This window comes from Nicotiana tabacum, chromosome 15 (genome assembly GCF_000715075.1).
Source record: "Nicotiana tabacum cultivar K326 chromosome 15, ASM71507v2, whole genome shotgun sequence".
Classification (NCBI taxonomy): domain Eukaryota; kingdom Viridiplantae; phylum Streptophyta; class Magnoliopsida; order Solanales; family Solanaceae; genus Nicotiana; species Nicotiana tabacum.
Genome location: NC_134094.1, coordinates 63,906,109 through 63,925,164, shown reverse-complemented (window position 1 = coordinate 63,925,164; position 19,056 = coordinate 63,906,109). Strand labels below are relative to the sequence as shown.

General features: G+C 40.2%; 1 protein-coding gene across 3 annotated transcripts; it reads left to right on the top strand.

Annotated features, from left to right (window-relative positions):
* The first annotated feature begins 1,893 nt into the window (after positions 1-1,893).
* On the top strand, positions 1,894-10,203 carry LOC107821378 (histidine kinase 3). Of its 3 annotated transcripts, none has more exons than XM_016647816.2 (11): positions 1,894-2,199; positions 2,681-3,078; positions 3,839-4,123; positions 4,250-4,419; positions 4,617-4,829; positions 5,000-5,186; positions 5,274-5,325; positions 5,421-5,650; positions 5,735-5,833; positions 8,009-9,141; positions 9,364-10,203. In XM_016647816.2, exons 2-11 carry the CDS (start codon positions 2,689-2,691, stop codon positions 9,626-9,628), a joined length of 3,024 nt encoding a protein of 1,007 aa, XP_016503302.2. In that variant the 5' UTR covers positions 1,894-2,199; positions 2,681-2,688; the 3' UTR covers positions 9,629-10,203. The 3 variants fall into 3 exon arrangements, with proteins under 3 accessions (XP_016503302.2, XP_016503301.2, XP_016503303.2); XM_016647817.2 differs by having other exon boundaries at positions 1,944-2,199; positions 2,986-3,078; XM_016647815.2 differs by having other exon boundaries at positions 1,940-3,078.
* The last annotated feature ends 8,853 nt before the right edge of the window (positions 10,204-19,056 follow it).

The following is a 19,056-nucleotide window of genomic DNA, read 5'->3' as shown; positions in this document are numbered from 1 at the left end:
AGTTGGTTCCAGCAACAAGTTTTATTGTCTGTCTTTGTCCTTTTACCCCGCCTTCTATATTTTTAGTACTAACACATATTTAACATTACAAAGTTGCAAAAATATCGATCAGAAAGTTAGAGGAAAATTTGTTTATACACTATAAGAAGCTAAGACAACTTTGTTATAGTTCGTTGACGTTTTATGTACTGAAATCAAAGAAAGTACAGCAGCCATTTCAAAGCATATTTAATTTCGATATTTCATTAAAATAAGTCAACGTATATGTTAAAAATAAGTATGTTTGGTTAATCCTAAGCAGACTTATAAATCAAGTTCTACAAATATATTAAACTCAGCAAAATGCACTAAAAGATTCCAGACATGCAAATGTACCAAGCTCTACAAAACAATCACAGTCTAAAGTTATATATACAGATTCTCTAGAGAGGGTTGTTATTATGAAGGCATTGTACATAAACTTTCTTTACCTATATATGGACATAAAATAATGATTAGCCTGTAGCAGTTGAAAAGAGTTAATAACTACATACGAAAGTATATAAAGAAAGTTAGTGATACATACATTGAGAATGTAATTATTATTTTCATATTATTTGTCTAATTTAATATGTTAAAGTAATGCTATTATTGTAGTGACAGACTAGTTATCATTATTGTAGACAGTGTTTTAAAAGGCGTTTTTGTCTCCGGGGCGAGTCCTGGGACGAGGCGTATCAAAAATGCCCAAGGCAATGGTGGGGGCGAAAGTCTTAAGAGGCGTACGCCCAGCAATTCCATGCCTGGGCGTTTGAGACGCGTTTTTTTAGTGAGGCGTAAGCCCAAGAAAGTTTTTTAAATTAAAACAAAATTTTCTTAATAAGTCCTTAATATAATACCCAAATTCTCAAAAGTCAGCTTGTAATTATTAAAATTTTTTAAAAAGGAACTGACACATTAAATTTAAAAGTCAAGACTATTTTTTATTGCTAGAAACGCTAATTTATGGTCTTTCCTAATTCTTATCTTGTGCGCTAGTCTAACAACCAATTAATTTTTGCAAATACAAAGAAAACTAATTTCTCTCCATAGCAGCGGCAAGTTCAAAGTTCAAATTACAAGTTAGTCATCCTTTTTGTTCCTCCACATAGAAAATTTTATTCTTTTAACTCAAGTTACTTGTACTTGTAAATAGAGTATAATGGATTATTACTAGTTTTTTGTGGGGATGGAGCACGTCTATATATTTTTCACTTATTAAATTTCTTCAATTTTTATGTAATTTTACCTTTTTAAAAATATTTACTGTAATGATATTATTTTATGAAATATTAAAAATTAAATACTCATGGGACTTATGCCTCACTTATATAAAACGACTTACGACCACGCTTTTTAAAACACTGATGATAGGTTATCAATTAAGGCTATTAATTGAAGTTACTTAAAATTGCCTTTTAACAATGATTTAATTTTGTAAATATCTTTACGCGCCAAACGCTAGACTTAGACTTGGATTAGGATTACATTTATCATCTGTTAGTTCCATAATACTTGTAACCATACAAGAGTGCAAAATTCTATTAAAAGAATAATATTTGATGTTCTTTCATTTTTACTTTCCTAGATGCCATGCATGATATATAGCTCCACATGCAAGGATGATATTGTAAATACAGATTTTAGAAGCGTACAAGGAATAGAGTTTAACAACTTGGCGTGTAACCATAGGACTTGTCTTGTGTGGATAGATAAGGCGATGTGAACACAAAAAGCTAAGTGTAAGCATGAAAAAGAAAAAAGGAAATTAAAAAATAAAAGTCATTTTCCTGCTGAGTGGAAGTATACTTTTCTGCCCTTCATTAAAATATTCTACACTCATATATTTTTATTATAATGGGAATATGTTCATTTAATTTTTCCTTTAATATTTGGATGTGGACAGAAATTGGATAGAGATAACAGACCGTGGCAGCAGACATTTCTACCACCACCACCATATTCCTTTCATCTTTCCTTTTGCAGATTCTTTATAGCTTAGTTTTAGTGTTTTTATGATACGAACCAAAATTCTTTCTTTTCTTCTCTCTCATTAAGGGTACACATATTTACTCGCAAAGAAATTACTTTGAGTACTGGCTATCTCTTGAAACTCCACAAGTTGTGCAACTTACAAGAACCAAAACAAGCGTGTTATTTTTGATATTTGCATACTTTAAGGTACACATTCTACAGAAGTTAAGACTTGGGTGTCAAATTCTTTGTATGTGGGATCGTAATTGTGTTTTTTTGCTTTATCTATGTCTGGTGTTTCTGACTTGATAACTAGAATTAATTACCTTTGGAGAATCTTGTTTTGGCCCATTGTTTTTGTTTTTTTAGCTTTGTTTCAGTAGCTTACTGGGCAATGATCAAAATTCTTGCTCGAATCTTGAGGATTCTTTCTTTGGCTTTTTGCTGTTTCTTATCTTCTTCCTCAATTCAGCATTCCTCTAATTTGAAGAAGATAGCATCAAAAATTGACTTTCACTTGTTTTACTCTTTTATTCCTCTACTTCCGAATGTTTGAATCTTTAGTGGTGTTAGGTTCAGTAAAGTGATTCTTGAAAAGGGGTCTTTGTTTGTTGGATGAGTTTGTTCCATGTAATTGGGTTTGGTTTGAAATTGGGGAACTTACTGTTGACTCTATGTTGGTGGTTAGTGTCTTTGATGTCCATGAATTGGTTAAATAATGGTGAAGTTATGAGTAGCAAGACTTTGCTTGGTGATGGGGAGCAGATATTGATGAAATTGTGGGAAGGTATAGCAGAGGTGAGTGGTAAGATTTACCATTGTTACCCTCAGTATGTCGTAGGAAAGAAGTGGTGGAGGAAGCTTTTGATAGCATGGGTATTATTTTGGATAGTTGTATCTTTTTCAGTATTCTGGTACATGAGCACTCAAGCTTTTGACAAGAGAAAAGAAACACTTGCAAGTATGTGTGATGAGAGGGCTCGGATGTTACAGGATCAGTTCAATGTTAGCATGAATCATGTGCAGGCCATGTCCATTCTCATTTCTACTTTCCACCATGCCAGGAACCCTTCTGCTATTGATCAGGTCATAATTTCATCTTCTTCTTAAGACCATACAATTCTTGATCCATAAGAAAACAGTTTATCCATCCAGGATTTAAACTTGAACCTTTAAGTTCTTACCACTAAACTTATTGTAGTTGTAAAATTATGGGTTTTAGAAGTTTATAATTGAAGTCTTAGTAATTTTTCACATATATACTAAATGGTGAACTCTAAACCATAAATTCTTGTGCTTTTTTTTCTTTCTTGGTCACTTTTATGTTGAACTCCATAGACTTGTTTTTTCAATCAAATAAAAGTGACTGTCTAAATCTTTTGCTATTAGTCTTCAAGGTGTTCTTATAGCCTGTTTGGCCAAGCTTTTCCAAGGCCAAAGACACTTTTTTTTTCAAAAAGATGTTTATTTTTTCATAGTTGAAGTGTTTGGTCAAGCTTTTAGAAGGAAAAAAGTGCTTTTGAGTAGAAACATAAGTAGTTTTGGAGAAAGCAGAAAAAAGTAGCTTCTCTCCTAAAAATATTTTTTTGAAAAACACTTTTGAGAAAAATACACTTAAAAGCACTTTTTAAATGATATTGATTGTTACTTAGAAGTGCTTTTCAAATTAATTAGCCAAACACAAACTGTTTCTTATCAAAAGTGGTTTTGAGAAAAAGTATTTCTCAAAATAAGCTGATTTTAGAAGCTTGGCCAAACAGGCTATTAGTTACATTGGGCCTTTAGAACCAGCTTAGTAATCTTTCTCTTTAATTCTCTAAAATACCCAAAAACTCTGTGCTTGCAGGGTACTTTTGCAAGATATACAGAAAGAACAGCGTTCGAGAGGCCTCTTACAAGTGGGGTGGCATATGCAGTAAGAGTGCTCCACTCAGAAAGAAAAGAGTTTGAGAAGCAACAAGGTTGGAGTATTAGGAGAATGGATACACTTGAACAAACTCCAGTTCACAAAGATGACGAGTATGATAGAGATGGCCTGGAGCCATCACCAGTTCAGGCGGAATATGCCCCTGTTATTTTTGCACAGGATACTATTGCACATGTAATTTCTGTTGATATGCTCTCTGGAGAGGTAACGTCTTTGTTAAATCTTCCCAAGTGTTCTTTGAATGTGCATTATTAAAATCTGCCACACACTCACACATATGCAAAGGGAAGTACAAAGAGCAAGACCCTTATAAATGATTGTGCCAAACAGGAAGATCGCGAGAATGTTTTACGTGCGAGGGAATCAGGAAAGGGTGTTCTCACGGCTCCCTTCAGGCTACTTAAAACAAATCGCCTTGGAGTGATAAAGACATTTGCAGTTTACAAAACTGATCTTCCTTCTAATGCAACTCCAAATGAAAGGATCCAAGCAACTGACGGGTATTGTCATCTGCTTTATACAATCACTCACTGACTACTCAACTTTTGGAATATGTTGCCCCTTACATAGTGGAAATAGAATCTAAAAACTTCAGGAGAAAGACAAAAGATAATGATCTTGTTCAGCATTTTAGAATTTCACATTTTGGAGTAAGCTAATGTTCTGGAATTTATAAGCTTCTTCCCTTTCCAAGCAGGTATCTTGGTGGAGTCCTTGACATTGAGTCACTTGTAGAGAAGCTTCTTCAGCAGCTTGCAAGCAAGCAAACTATCCTTGTAAATGTGTATGATACAACTAATATCTCCCACCCTATTAGCATGTATGGTTCGAATGTGTCAAGTGATGGTGTGAAGCATGTCAGTGCCCTCAACTTTGGCGATCCATTTCGAAGGCATGAGATGCGTTGCAGGTGATTTTGTGCTTTCATCATTGGATGTCTTCTTTGTGTATAATCATGATTCCTGTCATTTTAGGCTTTTTCTATTCGCTTAACTGGATATGGACACTAAGGATTTGAGGAGTCTCAATAGATTTGAATTTAAGATTGAATCCTCTGAGATTGCTACTCTTTTTTTTCAGATTCAAACAGAAACCACCATGGCCTTGGCTAGGCATCACAACTGCAACAGGAATCCTTGTAATTGCATTGCTTATTGGGCAAATCTTTCATGCAACAATAAATAGAATAGCCAAAGTTGAGGATGATTATCATGAGATGATGGTGCTGAAAAAGCGTGCTGAAGCTGCTGACGTTGCAAAATCACAGGTATATATGATTTTTCTTTTTTCTCTAAATACTTTTATCCAACACTTGTTATAGGATATGACCTAAATTGACCTCTATCATTTGTAGTTTCTCGCTACTGTTTCCCACGAGATCAGGACCCCCATGAATGGTGTTCTTGGTGAGTCTTAAAATTTGCAATTTGCTGCGTCATTACTCTTATATTTTAGAGGATTTCAGAGTATTAGGATAAACATGTATACACTTGTTTCACAGGCATGCTTCATATGCTTATGGACACCAATCTAGATGTGACACAACAAGATTATGTCAGTACAGCTCAGGCCAGTGGTAAAGCTTTAGTTTCACTAATAAATGAGGTTTTGGACCAAGCAAAGATAGAATCTGGTAAGCTTGAGCTTGAGGCAGTCTGTTTTGATGTGAGAGCTACTCTGGATGAGGTTCTCTCGCTCTTTTCGGGGAAATCTCAAGAAAAAGGAGTTGAGGTACTCCACACCTTAGACTTTCCATTTATTAATACTATCTTCTTTTTCCTATTGTGATCTAATTATTCTTTTTCTGGAGTGCAGTTGGCAGTTTACATCTCTGATAAGGTTCCCGATGTGCTCATTGGTGACCCTGGACGGTTTCGTCAGATTATCACAAACTTGATGGGAAACTCTATCAAAGTAAGTTCACATATCTCTTCAACTTTGCTCCCAGAAAATATAGCAGTGACAAAGAGTTGACTTAACTAGGAGAGAAAGGGAAAGCGAAAGAGGAACGCTACTCTCTGATTGAGTTTAAACTGGAGTTGATATGTGAGTTTGTGCCTTTTTTTAACCCCTCCATAGGAACTCCCCTTTGCTACCCTGGTGACTCTAACCGCAACCTCAAGATTGGAGGTGGAGAGTGCTTACCATTTGAGCAACTCATTGTCAAGGGATATGTAAAATTACGAAAGATCCATCCGGTGTTTTTCTTATGTAGGAATTAACTGAGTGTGTTGCAGAAAAAAGGAAGTAACTAGTGCAGTCGATAACGTGCTTTTGTCATGTTCTGCTAATTAAGTTACCAAAGTTGCGCCCGATTTTAATAAAGCAACTCATTGTCAAGGGATATGTAAAATTACGAAAGATCCATCCGGTGTTTTTCTTATGTAGGAATTAACTGAGTGTGTTGCAGAAAAAAGGAAGTAACTAGTGCAGTCGATAACGTGCTTTTGTCATGTTCTGCTAATTAAGTTACCAAAGTTGCGCCCGATTTTAATAAATCTGTTAAAGCATATGTATATCACTCACTTTAATGAAGATATATATATATATATATATATATATATATATATATATATATATATCATATATCAGGGATATTGTCTCTATATACTTGATTTGAGTCATTCTAGTTGATCCCAACAGTTGTTAATTTGTTATTGTTGTTGTATCGGAGATAAACAAGCATCTAACGGATTCTAAAAAGGTTTTGTGCTGCCCCACTTAATTTCCTTGCAATTTTAGCTTGAAGGCTTAGATTGTTTGACAGTGTATCAACACCAACTTTTGGTAAACCAACTCACATGTGTAAATGTGCAGTGTAGGATTCGGCAAAATCTAAATTTTAAGATTCGGGGGTACGGATCCAAGTATGGATACGGGTGAGGGGATTTGGCTAAAAAAACTCAAAATTATAACAAATAGAGCTATAAAGAGAAAAAGAAAGCCATTCAAGTCCTTCCACCAACTCTCCATCTATATCGCTGCTACTGTCTGCCAGAGGTCCGAACTCAGAACACGACCCCTTGAATTCTTAGTTTTTCTGAACTACAAAGCAGCAAATATGAGACAAAAATACTACAATATTGAAGGTATGCCATTTTCCATGTTTTAAATCGATTTTATTTTTAATTTTGAGAAATTAAAATCTCAATTTCCCCCCAAATTTGTCGATGGACTCATGTCAAGGTATCCGAAGTTAGTTGACCGAATCCGGGACGTATCGGGACATATCCCGCTCCCGCACCAGCTCCCGTCCCGTGTCGAGACGATGCGGCACCAAAAACGAAGAGTCCGCGTAACTTAGATCAACACCAACTTTTGGTAAACCAACTCTCACATGTGTAAATGTGCATTCAAGTCCACTATTGAGCTACATATGCTAGAGAGTGCTGGAGATATGGAATGACTCATATCAAGTATGTATGCCCGTAAGGACCAGGAGGGTGCACAGATATATAATGACCTACGTTGCTCCGACACGGCAGTTTAGGTGCCGCACCCGTGTCGACACGACACTAGTATAAATGTGCGTATGGGATCCGTACCGGATCTGGTCAAATAATTTTGGGTACTTTGACCACGACAGACGGAAAAATTTGAGACGAGATACAATTTGATTCCCGAAATCAGAAACAAAACTAGGGTAAATTTGAAGAAAATAGCATACCTTATCTAGGAAATCAATCTTTTACTCATTTACAACTTGAGAATAAAAAAAGAAATCCACACATTACAAGCTATACTTAAGTACTCCACAAAATTTCTCATAATTTAGAGATATTTTTTTTTTTTGAATTGCTTTTTAGCCGGATCTCGGCATCCGTATTCATACTAGGATCCATATCCCCGAATCTTGGAATTAACATCTCGAAACCAGACACCCGCACCCGTGTCTGAGCAACTTAGATAATGACTCACATTGATATACAAGGTCAAAAAAGAGTTTTGGACTTCTGGTGATATATAAAATTAAACATTGCATATATAAGGGCATCTAGGGGGTTAATTGTGGGTACTCCACCCCACTTTAGGTTTTGGGTTGGATGATCATACTTTTCACACTCTCTAATGTATAATGTCCTTTTGCAGTTCACTGAGAAAGGTCATATATTTGTGATGGTCCATCTTGTCGAGGAAGTGATTGAGTCATCTGAGGAGTTCAAGATGGAATCGTCGTTAAAGTGCACTTTGAGTGGATTGCATGTAGCCGATAAACGACAGAGCTGGAGAAGTTTTGTAGCTTTCAATCAAGAAGGATCTGCTTCTTTCACATCTTCCTCACTGGGTCAGATCAATCTGATAGTTTCAGTAGAAGACACTGGTGTAGGAATTCCTTTAGAAGCTCAATCTCGTATATTCACCCCCTTCATGCAGGTTGGTCCTTCTATTGCTCGCATCCATGGGGGAACAGGTATTGGACTTAGCATAAGCAAATGTTTGGTTCAACTTATGAAGGGTGAAATTGGATTTGTAAGTTTGCCAAAAATTGGATCCACCTTTACTTTTACTGCTGTTTTCACCAATGGCCGCTGTAATTGGAATGAGCAGAAGAGCCAACAAATCAACAATCCGTCAAACTCTGTTTCTTCAGAATTCCATGGCATGAGAGCCTTAATTGTTGACCCAAGAACTGTCCGTGCTAGGGTCTCACAGTATCACATGAAACGACTTGGAGTTCATTCTGAAGTGGTTTCAGATTTGAATCACGGTTTGTCTTACTTAAGAACTGACAACAGGGTCACAAATATGATCCTCATTGAACAGGAGATCTGGGATACTGATTTGGGAATGTCAAGTCTCTTTGTCAAAAACTTAAGAGATATCGATGCTAATGTCCCTCCTAAACTATTTATATTAGCTAACTCTATAAATTCTAGCCGAGTTGGTGTAGCCAATGGTTTTTCTACTCCATTTGTCATCATGAAGCCACTAAGGGTGAGTATGCTTGCTGCATCGCTCCAACGTGCCATGGGTGTTGGTAACAAAGGGAATTGCACGAATGGAGAGCTCTCCGGTTCTTCTCTTTCCAAGCTCCTTCAAGGGAGAAAAATTTTGGTTGTGGATGACAATAATGTGAACCTTAGAGTAGCTGCTGCTGCGCTGAAGAAGTATGGTGCTGATGTTGTCTGCACAGACAGTGGAAAAAAGGCAATCACTTTCTTAAAACCACCTCATCAGTTTGATGCATGTTTCATGGATATTCAGATGCCAGAAATGGATGGGTATGTTTCTTAAGAAACGCTATGTTATCTACCATTTTTAGACCCGCTAATTTGTATTTTCCTTGCTTATTTTTGCATAACCATGAGCTTCTGCTCCAATCATAGCAATTCCTTTATCGCACTTTCTGCTCTGCACAAGTATCATTTAGAGAAGCTCTGTTATATGTTTGACAAATTAAATCGCTTTTAAGCTGATGGTAACACTATAAAATTCAATAACAGGTTTGCAGCTACAAAGAGAATCCGCGACATGGAATCTGACATCAATAGCCGTATCCAACTTGGACAACTTCCTGTTGAAGCTTATGGAAATGCTTCAAGCTGGAAAGTGCCCATTTTGGCCATGACTGCTGACGTGATTCAAGCTACAAATGAACAGTGTCAGAAATGTGGAATGGATGGTTATGTGTCGAAGCCATTTGAGGCTGAGCAACTTTATCAAGAAGTGTCACGCTTTTTTCACGTCAAACCAAATCAGAATAGCTGAAGAGTATTCGTGGTGAATTCTTGTGATTGCCGTCTAGTGGAAACGCCATTTTCTTCATGGTGCCCAAACTTGATTACTACTGCAAGTTAGGAGTGCGAATCTCCGAAACTTAACAGACAATGTACATAAAACTTCAAGGATTGCTTTTGGATTCTTTGTTGGGGTCTGATCTGACATCTTACAAGCTTGAGGAGCAGAGGACTTGGATGTAACCACTTGAACTTCTGCTTCTCTCATCAAGAAAAAACCTTTCTTAAAGAGTTCTCAATCCTTTTGATGGCTAGTCTCTTGAGGAATGGATGATGCTTGTACCACAGAGAGTGATCTAGTTGATATAGGAACAAACATTGTTTGTCAACAGAAATACGTTTCATGTGTATATTCTCAAATCCTATATGGCATATAGGAAAGTAGTCATTAGGTAAAAAGTTAGTTCAGTCATAGTTGGCATAAACATAGGGACAGCAAACAGCTGAATTGCTTCTTTTGCCTTGGTGTATAGTACAAAGAACCATGTTTGATGTAGGACATTTCGATGTCAAGTATAAAGTAAGCATCCAAATGTTGCTTCTGCAGATGCACAATTCCTGCATAATTATTTAATTCTCTCTTTTGGTTAAGATGATATGCAATCCGTTAGTGAAGCGGCTCGAAGCTACACAAGGATGGGAGTTTATCTGGAGCACGAGCTGACCTATTAGCTTATCCAGATGCTTTTGTTATGTTCTACTTCTCCAGAGTCAAAACTTCCAAAATTTTGACATATATTTTTTAACTATATTGATATGAGAAAAATTGCAATATATAGTTCTTTTCATATAATTTGTGAATATGTAAATTTTAATTCTAAGATACGAATTAATCAAATTCAATTTAGCTTCAAAGATTTCGAGAAGGAAAACATGATAAATATTTTGGGATGAAGGGAGTTCATTTTTACACGCACAGAAATAAACTGAGTTAGCACTCTAGGATGAGGCCATATACATACATCGCTGAGTATATGTCCGAGTATAAGATAAAGATAGCGTCGCCACTACAGATGCCAAAGTCGATATGTCCGAGTGGTTGAGACAGACTTGAAATCTGTTGGGCTTCGTCTGCGCAGATTCGAACCCTGCTGTAGTCGTAAGTTTTTGTTTTTTTTCTCCTTTTGCATTTTTTCTTTTAATCATCATCATACCTGGAAAGAATAAAGTACAAGTTATGTGGATCGTCGTTATGGTAACTTATTCTCAAACTCTTATAAGAAAAAGTATATACAGTGGCTATATTTGTTTATTATCCTTCCAAACCTCGTTCAATATATATGTGGCGAAACATCAATCTCTTTGCACGAGCCATCTTCAACCTTTTTGAGACAAAAGGTACTTCATACCAAAATATCACATTTCATCAATTGAATATACTGATTTATCGAATATGTTAGTGTTATCACTAAACGATATCATTCTATAAGAATGAATCAATTTTCATAATGGTATTCTTTATAAGGAAAACTCAAACTGCAAATATTTGTAATATCAGAGGAACTGTTCACGAAATTATAATTAGTATAGGTGAGCAACTCCATATTCTGCCATCTTGTCATACAAGGAACTTAATTTTTATCCTACTCCTAATGGGAATTGTATAGGCTAAAATCTGTCTTCAGAATATTTAGTGTAATATGGCATTAAAGAAAGTTATCGGTCGAGCTCACCCAAGACGCAGCGAGGTCAATGGCCGAGGTGCCGACATGAGTCGTGGTCGAGATATCGACAGAGATCGCAGTCAAGATGTCAACAAGGGTCGAGGTCGAGATTGACTATTGATGATAAGACTTGTAACAGCTAATTTGTCAGGATAGGGTACTAAAAGAGAATATTCTAGTGGATATTCCCTGCATTTGTACTATTAGGGATTCCTAGGAAAAATGCCTCATATATATAGAAATGAGAGACAATGATAGGGGCATGTAATATTCATTCTGATAAGAACATTTTTGAGAAGAAGACTCTCTCTCTTGCAAAAACACAAAGATTACCTTTTTACAAAATATTCTTGTTGATATATTATTCCCCACCTTTCCACCAGATCCGAGGATTGTTCATGCGAATCTTGGATCTATCTGTCATTCATCATTGTCAGGTAAAATATTCGTCCCACCCATCCATTATTGGGTGAATCATTCTCTTTATTTACTTAAATGCCATTTATTGATATTTATTATTAGTTATATCACCCTTAATGTTCTTGCTTCAAGAGTATTTTACATTTATTGTCACCAATCATATACGGAATCTGTCTCATCTACTATACGTTTTTGTGCTCAATATCTAGGGTTATTATCCTTAGTTAGATTAACCCCGTATTACGTAAATTTAATAATTTAACCGGAAATTATATTTTTTGGTCAAACAATTTGGCGCCGTCTGTGGGAATTTTCTAACTAAGTCTTTTAGTTTCGTCTAGATCTAATACCGACACTGGTTGCTGACGTTAAAAAAAAAAGAACTTTTTTTCTCTCTGCATGCACAGATCTAACATGGCAGGTAACAAAGAAGAAAGAACGAGAATAATGAGTGACTTCCCAACCAACCTCATAGACATCATCCACGAAAGTTCTGAAGCAGTGGACGAGGACACAACGCCTAATGTCTCCCCTAGGCGAGGTGGATCACCCCTCCCCACTGCAGGATCACAAAATCCCTTGGCAAGACAGCCTCCACATTCGTGGGAGAGGAGACACTGCCAGCGATAAAGAAACTCCTTGAGGCCTGGCTGACTGATACACTGACCAACGTCCTCCATAAACCCGTTCAGGACGCGGCTGCAGCAAATGCGAGAACCTGTGCTGCACCTCAAATGAAAAATGAGAACAAGACACTTCGGGATTAAATGAGAGAGCACCGAGAAAGGGTATATAAAATATCGGGCGCTCCTAAGTTATTGCCGAAGAGAGATGCTGGTGGGTTCTTCAAGCAGCCGTACAGTGATAGTGCTTCCCCACATGCCATACCGAAGACTTTCAAAATGTGCTTTACCTGAAAATATACGATAGAACGACCGACCCCGAGGATCATGTGACCCACTACGTCATCGCTGTGAAAAGCAATGACCTCGCCAAAGAACAAGTATCCTCCATTCTGCTGAAGAAATTTGGCGAAACCCTCACGGGAGGGGCATTAACCTGGTACTTGCAACTGCCAGCTCGTTCCATCAAAACCTTCGAGGAAATGGCCGGTAAGTTCGTGACGGCCCATGCCGGGGCCAAGAAGGCCGAAGCAAGAGTGAATGATATCTTTGCTATCAAACAGTCCCCGGGAGAAGGACTGAGGGACTTCCTCGCCCATTTCAACCGAGTGATAATGACTTTGCCCAATGTATCCGAAGGAATAGTGGTAGCCGCTTTTCAAAACGGGCTAAACAGAAATGGTTCAAGAGCGACAAAAAAATTATTAAGTCGTCTTATGAAATACCCCCAACAACTTGGGACAAAATATATAATGCATATTGTGCCGAAGTTCGAGCAGATGAAGACGACCTTAATGGGCCGACTCATCGACTGACCTCAGTACAAGCAGAATCCAGAAAAAATCGGAGAAGTGATATAAGAAGAGATCCAGCGGCCTCACAGCCAACCCGAGAACGACATCTCCCATATGTCAGAACTACCGTTGTATCCTCACCTCGCCATGAAGAGGGCTCACCCTGATCAAGAACAGGGACTTGCCGGAATGAAAGAGGTATGCCCCCTTTTTTATCCGCTCACAATTTTTGCGTGTCACCTACAGAGATCGTCTACGCCTTGGAGAAGCTCGGACCAAAGTTTAAGTGGCCATAAAAGATGAGGTCGGACCTGAATACCAGAAAATCAGACGCCCTCTGCGAGTTCCATCAAGAGCGAGGACACAAAACCGAAGATTGTATCGCCCTAAGACAGGAGGTCGTAAACATGCTACGACAGGGACACCTCAAAGAATTGCTGAGCGATCGGGGAAGGACCAACTGTGCCAGGGGATGCGAACAACATCAAGGGCCGCCGAAGCCGCCCTCGCCAGCCCGCACCATCCACATGATCATCGGCAATGGAGATAACGCTTCCATAAACAGCGTGAAGTTCACCACGACCCACAAGCTCAAACGGTCGATCACCCACGAACGGTATGATGAACTCGAAGAAAGTATCATCTTCGATAAGTCAAATACCAACGGTTTGGCATTCCCTCACTATGATGCTCTTGTTATTACTTTATGAATTTTAGATACCTACGTAAGATGAATTATGGTAGATGACGGGAGCGACGCGTGTATTATCCATCCTCGAGTACTCACACAAATGAAACTCGGGGACAAGATAGTACCACGCTGCATCACACTAACAGGATTTAACAATGTAGTTGAACGAACATCTGGCAAGATCACACTCCCCGTCCTGGCAGGTGGCGTCACTCTGGAGACCACATTCCACATCATGGACTAGGACACGACATACAACGCCATAATAGGGCGACCGTGGATACACTCCATGAGAGCCATACCCTCCAGCTTGTACCAAGCCATCAAATTCCCAACTCCATGGGGCATATTCAGTATACGCGGGGAACAACGCACATCTCAAAGAGTGCTACCGCATCGCCCTAGACTGCACGACCACCTAACAAATGAGAGATAAAGAGAAGGAAGCATAGTAATCAACATGGTCGAGGTCAGTAGGCGACGACATCGAGGACGTCATCAGATACCCCGATGTGGCCGAGACCGCAGGATCGACCATAGAGGACCTCGATCCCGTTCAGCTAGACGTCAACGACCACAGCAAGAAAGCTTACATCGGTTGTAAACTCCAAGAACCGGGTAAGTTTCGCAAATTTCTAATTACTAACGCAGACTTGTTTGCGTTTAGCCATGCAGACATGCCAGGTATCCCAAAGGAGATCGCCACACAGAGATTGAACGTCGATCCACTCTACCCCCGAGTAAGGCAGGTTCGACGTAAGTGCAATTCTGCAATCAATGACGCAGTGCGCGAAGAAGGGGAAAAAATATTGGAGAATGGCTCCGTCAGAGAGTCGAAGTACCCCCAATGGGTCGCCAATGTGATCATGGTGAAAAAGAAGAACGGCAAGTGGTGGATGTGCGTAGATTTCACCGTCCTGAACAAAGCTTGCCCCAAGGATTCGTTTCCACTACCTCATATCGACCAGCTCATTGATGCGACAATCGGGCATGAGTTGCTGAGTTTCTTGGATTCCTACTCAGGCTACAACCAGATCCTTATGGAGGAAGAGGACAAGGAAAAGACCACCTTCATCACCCACCAGGGGACGTACTGCTATAGGGTCATGCCTTTCGGATTGAAAAAATATGGGGTCAACTTACCAAAGGCTGGTGACGAAGATGTTCAAAGAACAACTCAGAAAAATGATGGAGGTATACATCAACGACATGCTGGTCAAGTCCAAAAAGAAAGAAGATCACATCGACCATTTAAGAGAAGCCTTCGGTATAATCAGGCAATACAGCATGAAACTGAACCCCGAGAAATGTGCATTCGGCGTGGCCTTAGGAAAATTCTTGGGTTTCCTAGTGTCGCAGCGGGGTATCAAGGTCAATCCCAACCAAATCAAGGACATCGAGGGTATACCAGAGCACTTGACCACCAAAAAGGAAGTCTAGAAACTAATCGGCCGTATCTCCGCTATGTCAAGGTTCATCTCACAATCCTCCGATAGGTGCCACAAGTTTTTCGGCATACTCAAAAAGGAGAACGGCCTCCAATAGACCCCTGAGTGCATCCAAGCACTGAAGGAGTTAAAGGTGTACCTGTCCTCGCCACCGTTGCTCTCAAAATCGGAATCGGGACAGCCTCTCCTCGTCTATCTCGCCGTGTCCGAAGTAGCTGTGAGCACAGTCTTAGTCCAAGAAAATAAAGGTTCGCAATCTCCCATCTATTACATTAGCAAGACACTAGTCGACGCTGAGACGAGGTACCCCCATCTTGAAAAGCTGGCTCTGGCCTTAGTCATAGCTTTACGGAAGCTTAGACCGTATTTCCAATGCCAACCCATCTCGGTCGTCACGACTTTAACCTTAAGAAACATTTTACACAAACCTGAACTTTCGGGCAGATTAGCCAAATGGGCCATCAAACTAAGCGAGCACGATATTACATATCGACCGCGAACGGAGATAAAGTCTCAGGTCCTCACCGACTTCAGTGCGCACATACTGCCCGAAGTTGAAAAGGAAGCCGTGCACACTTCTTCCTAAATACATGACCTCTGGGTCCTATATACCGACGATGCATCTAACGCGTCGGGGTCCGGGCTGGGACTTGTACTCGAAGTCAAACAGGCAAAGTGATTCGCTAGTCTATAAGGTGCCCGGACATGACTAACAACGAGGCCGAGTATGAGGATGCAATTGCAGGACTAACACTGACACTCAAATATGGGGCGAAACGGCTAAGGCTACGCTGCGATTTTCAGCTCGTGGTCAACCAAGTCAAAGGGACTTTTCAAATCAATGAGCAAAGGTTACAAAAATACCAGACCAAAATCTGCAAACTACTACCCGAGTTCGACGAATGTCAGCTCGACTAAATTCCCCGAGCACAGAATATCGAGGCGGGTGGCCTCGCCAAATTAGCAGCAACACCAAAAACATCACAACCGGAGACCAAAATATGGTCCACCTCCTCAACTTATCGATAGACCAAATCGAGGTAAGAACCATAAACCTAACTTAGGACTGGCGCAACCGTATTATTACATATTTGTAGGACGACATACTCCTCAATGATAAAAAAGAGGCCAAGAAGCTGCGAATGCAAGCGGACAGGTACAACATCGTTCACAACGACCTATACAAAAGGACATATGGTGAAATGCTTGGGTCCAAATCAGACGCAGCACATCCATGAAGAAGTGCACGAAGGCCACTGTGGAGCTCACTCCGGCAATCGAGCTTTGGTCAGGTGCCTCATACGAACAGGATACTACTGGCCCACCATGAAAAAGGAGGCCGCAAATTTCGTGAAACAATGTGAGCAATGCCAGAAGTACGCCCCAATGATCCACCAAGCAAGTGAACACCTACACTTAGTAACTTCCCCTTGGCCGTTCATCAAATAGGGAATGGATATCGTGGGCCCCCTCCCGGCTGGACGAGGTAACGTACGATTTCTCTTGGTTTTAACTGATTATTTCTCTAAATGGGTGAAAGCAGGAGCATTCGTCCAAATACGCGAACAGGAAGTAATCGCCTTCATATGGAAGAACATCATATGCCGTTTTGGTCTCCCCAAAGAAATCAACTGCGACAACAGACCTCAATTTGCAGGAAAGAAGGTCGCCGATGTTTTCGAAAAATGGCACATCAAAAGAATACTGTCAACGCCTTACCACCCCGCGGGTAACGGGCAAGCGGAATCCTCCAACAAGTCAATACTGAACATCATGAAGAAGAAGCTTGAAGACGCCAAGTTACTATGGTCGGAGATATTACCAGAAGTACTCTAAGCCTACCGAACAACGCCAAAAATGAGCACAGGGGAAACGCCATACTCGTTAGTCTATGGGACTAATATAGTAATACCAATTGAGGTTGGGGAGCCCAGTCTAAGATACTTTCGCGAAAGCGAACCCCAGAACGATGATAGTAGAAGACAGGAACTCGACGAAGTCGGGGAACAAAGAGATATGTCCTACGTAAGAATGGTCGCCCAAAAGCAACAAGCAGAACACTGCTATAATAAGAGGGAAAAGATCATGCCGCTTAAAGTCGGGGACTACGTGCTTAAAGATAAAACACAAGCAAGAAAAGACCCACGGGAAGGTAAACTAGGAACAAACTAGGACGACCCCTACAAAATCATGGCAGCAACAAGCAAAGGGTCATTCACACTAGAAACAATGGAAGGAAAGCGACTACCAAACAACTGGAACATTACACACCTCAAGTACTTTAACTTTTAAAGGACGAGGTCCCCAAAGTCGCACTTTTTTCCCTCACTCGAGTTTTGTCCCAATTGAATTTTCTCGAGGAGGTTTTTAACGAGGCGATGACGGGGATACTTTAGGATTGAAGTGCTCATAGACGAAGACACTGGACGACCAGTTCATTGCTCAATCTCTCACTATTTTTCTAGCTCGACCAATGAAGGGACTAGATAGACCGGGACTAGGACTGAACTACCAGCCATCGCCCAAAAAATATGTAAATCTCTCCAAGAATATAAATAAAGCACAAGTACATGAAGTTTATTTCTGCTCTCCCCAAGCAAAGGTTACATTCGACCTCGTTCGAGTTAATACCTACTCGGCCCACAGCCTCAATTAATTAAAGCATGAAATTTATTTCTGCTCTCCCCAAGAAAAGGTTACATTCGACCTCGTTCGAATTAGCACCTACGACCTCAATTAATTAAAGGTTACATTTGACCTCATTCGAATTAGCACCTACTCGGCCCACGACTTCAACTAATTAAAGGTTACACTCGACCTCGTTCGAATTAACACCTATTCGGCCCACGGCCTCAATTAATTAAAGGTTACAATCGATCTCATTCGAATTAACACCTATTCGGCCTACGGCCTCAATTAATTAAAGGTAACATTCAAACTCATTCGAATTAACACCTACCCGGACCACGACCTTAACCAAATGAAGGCTACTTTCAACCTCGTTCAGCCTACTCAAACAAATTTATTACGACAAAGGAAATCAAGTAACAAAATCAGAAAAGAACCCAAACAAAGAAAAGGAATCAGGTACAAATAACAAAACTAACACTTCACACTTAGAATATTTTTTACAAAGGCAGCACGCCTACAAAAAGTACACATAAGTCTGCGGCTAAACAAAAAAGAAGAATAACTAATCACCGCCTGGCCCAGCAACGCCACCAGCTTGATCGCCCAGACCGTCTCCACCTATCTCCTCGCCATCGCCAGCGAGATATTCATCCTCATACCAGGCATCCTATTCGATCTGATCCACGCCCGCATTCTCCTCGTCATCGTCGGCTTCCGATGTAGCGGGATCATAGCCACAAGCAAACTGAGCTTTACGTGTATCAGCACAAGCGTCCTCGAAGTCGGCTTCTGAAAACGCCCCCGTCCCCACCAGATCCCTGAATATATCTAGCTAGGCCTCGGCATGAATCCATTGCTCGTACAAATCTCGCGGAACATCAGGAAAGGCAGAAGTGCGGGATGAGGATGGATGAGCCAACAACTGCACCTTCTCGGCCTCGAGAACTGCAGCTCGATCACTAAGGATCGAAGACTCTTTCTCCAGCTCCCCTATCCGCTCATCAAGGCGCTCCTCCCTGAGCATGTCCGTCTCCAAAGCACTCTCCCGCTCATAACGAAGAATGTGGATCGCGATTGTGAAAGCCTCCGCCTTTCTCGCAGCTGACAATTGAGCCAACTTCGCCTTCT